We start from the raw sequence: 9265 nt of genomic DNA on the forward strand, positions 1-9265 counted from the left end.
GCCTCACTCATGTAGAACTCTGTCCACTAGCTAGCCTTACTAATGTAGAACGCTGTCCACTAGCTAGCCTTACTGATGTAGAACTCTGTCCACTAGCTAGCCTTACTAATGTAGAACTCTGTCCACTAGCCAGCCTTACTAATGTAGAACGCTGTCCACTAGCCAGCCTTACTAATGTAGAACTCTGTCCACTAGCCAGCCTTACTAAGTAAGATACGATATTCAGTTTAAAAGGTGATTGGACAGAATTCTTTCACCCTTAAAAGGGACTTGGAACCAGACATGGACTGGAAGCCCATCTGTCTCACCATACTGACCCGTGTATCGCCATACTGACCTGTGTATCGCCATACTGACCCGTGTATCGCCATACTGACCCGTGTATCGCCATACTGACCCGTGTATCGCCAAACTGACCCGTGTATCGGCAAACTGACCCGTGTATCGGCAAACTGACCCGTGTATCGCCATACTGACCCGTGTATCGGCATACTGACCCGTGTATCGGCATACTGACCCGTGTATCGGCATACTGACCCGTGTATCGGCATACTGACCCGTGTATCGGCATACTGACCTGTGTGTGTGTGTTCCCTGAACCCCAGCAGTAAGGGCAGCACCCTATCGAAGCGTGGCTCTAAGAAGGGGGCGGAGCCGACAGGTAAAGGTGATGAGGGGCGTGTCCAGGAGGCCCAGGTACCGCTGGAGGACCTGGAGAGAAACCACAAGATACTGCAGTGGATGATGGAGGGGGAGGCACTACGACACAAAAAGAACACACACGGGTAACACACACACACACACACACACACACACACACACACACACACACACACACACACACACACACACACACACACACACACACACACACACACACACACACACACACACATATGGTAGGACGCACTCTCTGTCCCTCACTTACTCCAATGTTAACTAACCTTCTCTCTCCCTCGCTCCCCTTCTCTCTCTCCCGCTCCCCTTCTCTCTCTCTCTCCTCTCCCCTCTCTTTCTCTCTCCCCTCTCTTTCTCTCTCCCCTCTCTCTTTCTCTCTCCTCTTTTTTCCTCTTTCTCCCCCCCTTTCGCTTTCCTTCCTTCTCTCTCTCCCATCTAGGAGTACCACAGGCTCCAGGAAGACCCAGGGGAGTGTGGAGCTGTTGAGACCCAGCTCTGTGGAGCGTCCTGGGGCAGTGCACCCCTGGGTGAGCGCCCAGCTGCGGAACAACGTGCAGCCCTCCCACCCCTTCATCCAGGACCCCACCATGCCCCCCAATCCCGCACCCAACCCCCTCACTCAGCTAGAGGAGGCCCGGAGGAGACTGGAGGAGGAGAGGAGGAGGGCCGCCCTGCTGCAGGCTAAACAGAGGTAAGAGGAGGGGTTGAGGTGAAGGGGTTAGTGTTGAGATTAGGAACGAGGGGTTAGTGTTGAGATTAGGATCAGGGGTTGAGGTTGGAACGAGGGGTTAGTGTTGAGATTAGGATCAGGGGTTGAGGTTGGAACGAGGGGTTAGTGTTGAGATTAGGATCAGGGGTTGAGGTTGGAACGAGGGGTTAGTGTTGAGATTAGGATCAGGGGTTGAGGTTGGAACGAGGGGTTAGTGTTGAGATTAGTATCAGGGGTTCGAGCAGGAGGCTGGAGAGGAGGAGGTGTTAGGTTTGGGATTGAGATGGAAAATGATATGTTTGTGCTTTTCTAATAACCAATGTCTGTGTTCATGTAAGGGACTGATTGAACGAATCCTCACTATCAGTTTTTGCAATTTGGCAGAACGCCCAGAACCTTGTTTTGAGAACGAATGATATCTCTGTTTCAAGGTCTCAGTTTGGAGAGAAGAAGCCTTGTGAGGTGTTGGTCGGTCACGTGTTAGGACCCGGTGTTGGTCGGTCACGTGTTAGGACCCGGTGTTGGTCGGTCACGTGTTAGGACCCGGTGTTGGTCGGTCACGTGTTAGGACCCGGTGTTGGTCGGTCACGTGTCAGGACCCGGTGTTGGTCGGTCACGTGTTAGGACCCGGTGTTGGTCGGTCACGTGTTGTCAGGACCCGGTGTTGGTCGGTCACGTGTTGTCAGGACCCGGTGTTGGTCGGTCACGTGTTGTCAGGACCCGGTGTTGGTCGGTCACGTGTTGTCAGGACCCGGTGTTGGTCGGTCACGTGTTGTCAGGACCCGGTGTTGGTCGGTCACGTGTTGTCAGGACCCGGTGTTGGTCGGTCACGTGTTGTCAGGACCCGGTGTTGGTCGGTCACGTGTTGTCAGGACCCGGTGTTGGTCGGTCACGTGTTGTCAGGACCCGGTGTTGGCAGGTCACGTGTTGTCAGGACCCGGTGTTGGCAGGTCACGTGTTGTTAGGACCCGGTGTTGGCAGGTCACGTGTTGTTAGGACCCGGTGTTGGCAGGTCACGTGTTGTTAGGACCCGGTGTTGGCAGGTCACGTGTTGTTAGGACCCGGTGTTGGTCGGTCACGTGTTAGGACCCGGTGTTGGTCGGTCACGTGTTAGGACCCGGTGTTGGTCGGTCACGTGTTAGGACCCGGTGTTGGTCGGTCACGTGTTAGGACCCGGTGTTGGTCGGTCACGTGTTAGGACCCGGTGTTGGTCGGTCACGTGTTAGGACCCGGTGTTGGTCGGTCACGTGTTAGGACCCGGTGTTGATGATTCATTAATTATGAGTGATGAACCAGCTAAGTCATGCAAATATAACTTGTCTGTATATAAGAGAACTAACGGGATATAAGAGAACTAACGGGACTTCCCCGGTGGAGCTCCTGATTGACATGTGTACTATGGTGCATTCAGTTGGTTGGAACCTCTCCAGCGCACTGATAATAAAGAATGATTCATTTAAGATTGACTTCCAGTGTCCCTGTGTAGAATTTCTACTACATGATGTAAAGTTACTGGGACAGGAGGCTGTATTGGGTGAGGAGGGAGACTCCAATACGCTGATGGATCAGTCATTCTGACAGACATAAACTCTGTTTATCACCATGTGCTGTCTGTCTCATGTCTTCGTCTCTCCTCTCCTCCAGACAGAAGTCTTTAAGCAGTGCTGTCTGTCTCATGTCTCCATCTCTCCTCTCCTCCAGACAGAAGTCTTTAAGCAGTGCTGTCTGTCTCATGTCTCCGTCTCTCCTCTCCTCCAGACAGAAGTCTTTAAGCAGTGCTGTCTGTCTCATGTCTCCGTCTCTCCTCTCCTCCAGACAGAAGTCTTTAAGCAGTGCTGTCTGTCTCATGTCTCCATCTCTCCTCTCCTCCAGACAGAAGTCTTTAAGCAGTGCTGTCTGTCTCATGTCTCCGTCTCTCCTCTCCTCCAGACAGAAGTCTTTAAGCAGTGCTGTCTGTCTCATGTCTCCATCTCTCCTCTCCTCCAGACAGAAGTCTTTAAGCAGTGCTGTCTGTCTCATGTCTCCGTCTCTCCTCCAGACAGAAGTCTTTAAGCAGTGCTGTCTGTCTCATGTCTCCGTCTCTCTTCCAGACAGAAGTCTTTAAGCAGTGCTGTCTGTCTCATGTCTCTGTCTCTCCTCCAGACAGAAGTCTTTAAGCAGTGCTGTCTGTCTCATGTCTCCATCTCTCCTCTCCTCCAGACAGAAGTCTTTAAGCAGTGCTGTCTGTCTCATGTCTCCGTCTCTCCTCTCCTCCAGACAGAAGTCTTTAAGCAGTGCTGTCTGTCTCATGTCTCCATCTCTCCTCTCCTCCAGACAGAAGTCTTTAAGCAGTGCTGTCTGTCTCATGTCTCTGTCTCTCCTCTCCTTCAGACAGAAGTCTTTAAGCAGTGCTGTCTGTCTCATGTCTCTGTCTCTCCTCCAGACAGAAGTCTTTAAGCAGTGCTGTCTGTCTCATGTCTGTCTCTCCTCCAGACAGAAGTCTTTAAGCAGTGCTGTCTGTCTCATGTCTCTTTCTCTCCTCCAGACAGAAGTCTTTAAGCAGTGCTGTCTGTCTCATGTCTCCGTCTCTCCTCTCCTCCAGACAGAAGTCTTTAAGCAGTGCTGTCTGTCTCATGTCTCCGTCTCTCCTCTCCTCCAGACAGAAGTCTTTAAGCAGTGCTGTCTGTCTCATGTCTCTGTCTCTCCTCTCCTTCAGACAGAAGTCTTTAAGCAGTGCTGTCTGTCTCATGTCTCTGTCTCTCCTCCAGACAGAAGTCTTTAAGCAGTGCTGTCTGTCTCATGTCTGTCTCTCCTCCAGACAGAAGTCTTTAAGCAGTGCTGTCTGTCTCATGTCTCCATCTCTCCTCTCCTCCAGACAGAAGTCTTTAAGCAGTGCTGTCTGTCTCATGTCTCCGTCTCTCCTCTCCTCCAGACAGAAGTCTTTAAGCAGTGCTGTCTGTCTCATGTCTCCGTCTCTCCTCTCCTCCAGACAGAAGTCTTTAAGCAGTAAGAAACAGGGGTCACAGTGTGAGAACGTGACTGTGGCGTACTACTTCTGTGGCGAGCCAATCCCCTACCGCACCACGGTCAAAGGTCGCGTGGTGACCCTGGGACAGTTCAAGGAGCTACTCACCAAGAAGGGCTTCTACAGGTGAGAGGCCGTCGTCGTCAAAGAGATTAAGCTCTGGAGACCATGGTGGTGTTCCAAATGGCACCCTGTTCCCTACGTAGTGCACTACTTGTGACCAGAGCCCTATGAAGGGAACAGGGTGAATACCTGTGGACGATGAAGTCCTGTCTTCTAACCCTGTTCCCTACGTAGGGCACTACTTGTGTGTTGATTCATTGTGTGTGTTGATTCATTGTGTGTGTGTGTGTGTTGATTCATTGTGTGTGTAGATTCATTGTGTGTGTGTGTGTTGATTCATTGTGTGTGTGTGTGTTGATTCATTGTGTGTGTAGATTCATTGTGTGTGTGTGTGTTGATTCATTGTGTGTGTAGATTCATTGTGTGTGTGTGTGTTGATTCATTGTGTGTGTGTGTTGATTCATTGTGTGTGTGTGTTGATTCATTGTGTGTGTGTGTTGATTCACTGTGTGTGTTGATTCATTGTGTGTGTTGATTCATTGTGTGTGTGTGTGTTGATTCATTGTGTGTGTGTGTGTGTGTGTGTGTGTGTGTGTGTGTGTGTGTGTGTGTGTGTGTTGATTCATTGTGTGTGTGTGTGTTGATTCATTGTGTGTGTGTTGATTCATTGTGTGTGTGTTGATTCATTGTGTGTGTGTGTGTTGATTCATTGTGTGTGTGTGTTGATTCATTGTGTGTGTGTGTGTGTTGATTCCCTGTGTGTGTTGATTCCCTGTGTGTGTTGATTCCCTGTGTGTGTTGATTCATTGTGTGTGTGTGTGTGTCTTCTAGGTTCTACTTTAAGAAGGTGAGTGATGAGTTTGACTGTGGCGTGGTGTTTGAGGAAGTCAAAGAGGACGACGCCGTCTTGCCCATCTACGAGGAGAAGATCATCGGTAAGGTAGAGAAGGTGGACTGAACCACGAAACAGGAAATGGAGCCGGGAGGAAGTAGGAAGTGGAGGAGGAACAATGACGCAGAGAAAAGACTGAACCGGAACGGAGGAAGAGGAGGTGGAGAGAGTGCTTTTGGAAGAGGAGGAGCGGGGGGTGGTAAAGGAGGGTGGGAAAGGACGAGACAGAAGGATGGAATGGTACACAGAATGTCACTGCCTGGTTCAAGCTTAGAGGAACACACGTTTGGAAAGGAGGACGAGACAGAAGGATGGAGGGAGGAACAGGGGGAACAGCCGTTCCGAACAGTCTTCCACTCCTGCTCTGGAGGACGAGACAGAAGGATGGAGGGAGGAACAGGGGGAACAGCCGTTCCGAACAGTCTTCCACTCCTGCTCTGGAGGACGAGACAGAAGGATGGAGGGAGGAACAGGGGGAACAGCCGTTCCGAACAGTCTTCCACTCCTGCTCTGGGGGACGAGACCGAAGGATGGAGGGAGGAACAGGGGGAACAGCCGTTCCGAACAGTCTTCCACTCCTGCTCTGGAGGACGAGACAGAAGGATGGAGGGAGGAACAGGGGGAACAGCCGTTCCGAACAGTCTTCCACTCCTGCTCTGGGGAAGCTGTTCTCCTTGCAGAACCAGCTGCTGCTAAGTTGCTATGGAGACGTCATGGTGCTCGGAACAGGATGACGGCTGAGTTCCATTCCAGAATCTCACTCCCTTCAGTCCCTAGACTCGTCACTGAGGGGGCAGAGGGGATGAATGCGGCCCAAATAGCACCCTAGACCCCAGTGATCATCGACTAGATTCAGCCACAGGCTGGTCAGGGGGCCACAGGCTGGTCAGGGGGCCTGAATATAATTACATATCATTTGTGGACTGCAAATTGACTACAACAAGCACAAACAGATAGAATATTTGACTAAAACATAATCATTTCAAACCTTGCTTACATTTGTATACAATCACATATCTCTCTTATGCCTGGGAATACTTTTGGAATACCGACATTTAAAATCATTTGGAGATGAACGCCGGTGTTTCTACAAGCTGTTATGTTTCAAAATAAAAGCCCTCTGGTCCCTGGTCACTATAGGGAATAGGCTGCCGTTTGGGACGCGATGAGGTGAGGGTTTTGATCACAGAGCCTTCATCTCCTCAACACGTGGACATCATGATGACATCATAAAGACATCATGATGACATCATAAAGACATCATGATGACATCATAAAGACATCATGATGACATCATAAAGACATCATAATGACATCATAAAGACATGATGACATCATAAAGACATCATGATGACATCATGATGACATCATAAAGAACCTTCACGCCCCATCCTCTGATGTCACCTAGCGATGTCAAAGCATTCTGTTCAAACGAACATGGTTGTATAAAACTGGTTTACTGCAGCTGTATATTTTTGATACAACGCTACGCCTACGGACATAAAAAGGAAAAGTTGTCTTTTTACCTGTAGACATTTTAGTATTTTTTCTGGGTGGGTAATGTACAGGTACTAGTAGGTTTTAACATGTGTACAGGCTGGAGTACAGTCCCTAATGGCACCCTATTCCCTTTCTAGTGCACTACTTTTAACCAGAACCCTATGGCCAATGGCACCCTATTCCCTTTCTAGTGCACTACTTTTAACCAGAACCCTATGGCCAATGGCACCCTATTCCCTTTCTAGTGCACTACTTTTAACCAGAACCCTATGGCCAATGGCACCCTATTCCCTTTCTAGTGCACTACTTTTAACCAGAGCCCTATGGCCAATGGCACCCTATTCCCCAGCTAGTGCACTATGAGGGGGGTGTTAGGGTGTGGGACTCCTTGTGTTTTTCTATGTAAAGGTATATATTGTAAAGCCAGATGGCTCCTGTAAGGGCTGTCATCTTGTTTTCAGGCCTTCTTCTCCAGGAGACGCTTCATGTCTATTATCCCGTTCAACTGCCTCTGGCTGTTTGTCCCAAAGGGCACCGTATTCCCTATGTAGTGTGATACGTTTTACCAGGGTTCATGGAGCTCTGGTCAGAAGTAGTGTACTATATAGGGTATAGTGTGCACTTCGGGACATATGCTTTTACTTATGTGCAACCCTAACCCCTTACACCCTAGGTTGAAACCCTAACCCCTACACCCTAGGTTGAACCCTAACCCCTACACCCTAGGTTGAACCCCTAACCCCAGGTTGAACCCTAACCCCAGGTTGAACCCTAATCCCTGCAGCCTAGGTTGAACCCTAATCCCTACACCCTAGGTTGAAACCCTAACCCCTACACCCTAGGTTGAACCCTAAACCCTACACCCTAGGTTGAACCCTACACCCTAGGTTGAACCCTAAACCCTACACCCTAGGTTGTATCCTAAACCCTACATTCTAGGTTGAACCCTAAACCCTACACTCTAGGTTGACACCCCCCTACACTCTAGGTTGACACCCCCCTACACTCTAGGTTGAACCCTAACCCCCTACACTCTCCCCAACTTCTCCCCTCAGACACCCAGGGCCTGTATCTGTTTCAGATCAAAGCTGCCCCATAGCAGAGCATATATCTGGGATCAGTTTACCCCTAACTTCTCCTCTCTGTCCCAGGGCCTGTATCTGATCAAAGCTGCCCCATAGCAGAGCACAGATCTGGGATCAGTTTACCCCTAACCCTGTGTTGTGTCTCAAGTGACACCCTGTTCCCTATATAGTGCACTTCTTTTCACCAGGTTTCATAGGGCTGTGGTCAGAAGTAGTGCGCTATATAGGGAATAAGGCGTCACTCTCTGGAGAGGAAACTCTTAGGATCTATTTTTTACTCCAAGGTTCCTGGACTGTGTGTGTTCTATGTACTACGTTGTATTTCTACAATGAACCGATCTACGGTGTGTGGATCTATGTAAACAGCCAAAGAAAATCCATAAGCTGTCTGTGTTGTGATGTCTGTACATCTCTCAAAATGCGTCTGTCTGTGTCTCTGTCCGTACAGTTAGTCCCGTCGTGAAATATCTTGTGTTATTGTGTATCTGTCTGTATGGCAGAAATTAACTTGGTTATCCCAATTTCCCCCAATAGTCCAGTCTATAATGTGGAGTTAAATGTATTGGGTTTTAAATCAACTTCTGGAGAAACAGTGCCTGAAGGTGACTTGTACTCAGAGCTGGTCCAAGAGGGTAAATACACAATAGGACTATTTCATCCCCAAAAAATCCAAGATGGTGACCCACTATCTCGTCCTCTGAATTATAACGTTTTAGATGAGAGAATGTTGTTTCATGCGACAATATCTGTCCAAACAAGCATGTTCTCATTTTATATAAAATGTATTTTACAATTATACATTGGATTATACCCGATTTTTAGTTTTATTTGTAGTTGTAAACTACATTGCCCCTTTTGAATGGTATTTAATGCTGTGTTATTGGAAGTATTGGGGGGGGGGGTGTCCTGGATGGCACCCTATTCTCTATTTGTACACTACTGGCCTTAAGTAGTGCACTACATAGAGAATAGGGTGCCATAGGGACCTGGTAAAAAGTAGTGCACTATAAAGGGAATAGGGTGCCATTTGAGACGTCACCCTGGAATTCTCATAAATGAATGGGAAAAGCTGTAAGGGTCCTTTTTTTATAATGGTAATTATTATAATGAAGGTCATTTCCATTTAACTAAGATGTTACAGGGTCACTACAGAGTATGTGGGACTGATCTACGATCAGTTTTTGTAAATGAATAACATGACATTTATGTCATTTAGCAGATGTTCTTATCCAGAGCCACTTACAGTAGTGAGTGGAATACATTTATTGATACTGGTCCCCCCCCCCCCTCCTAGTGTTGCAAGTGCCAACTGAGCCACACGGGACATTACATGG

The 9265-nt window shown here is 48.7% G+C and overlaps 2 protein-coding genes across 2 annotated transcripts; both read left to right on the top strand.

Moving 5' to 3' along the window:
- The first annotated feature begins 213 nt into the window (after positions 1-213).
- Positions 214-5431, top strand: LOC120017648 (axin-1-like). The gene is made up of 4 exons (XM_038960559.1): positions 214-785; positions 1118-1369; positions 4356-4517; positions 5286-5431. The coding sequence occupies exons 1-4, from the start codon at positions 742-744 to the stop codon at positions 5410-5412; spliced, it is 585 nt and encodes a 194-aa protein (XP_038816487.1). The 5' UTR covers positions 214-741; the 3' UTR covers positions 5413-5431.
- On the top strand, positions 5408-6190 carry LOC120017640. Its single transcript, XM_038960547.1, has 2 exons — positions 5408-5643; positions 5717-6190. Exons 1-2 carry the CDS (start codon positions 5428-5430, stop codon positions 6173-6175), a joined length of 675 nt encoding a protein of 224 aa, XP_038816475.1. The 5' UTR covers positions 5408-5427; the 3' UTR covers positions 6176-6190.
- The last annotated feature ends 3075 nt before the right edge of the window (positions 6191-9265 follow it).

Source organism: Salvelinus namaycush, chromosome 2 (assembly GCF_016432855.1).
Source record: "Salvelinus namaycush isolate Seneca chromosome 2, SaNama_1.0, whole genome shotgun sequence".
Taxonomy (NCBI): Eukaryota; Metazoa; Chordata; class Actinopteri; order Salmoniformes; family Salmonidae; genus Salvelinus; species Salvelinus namaycush.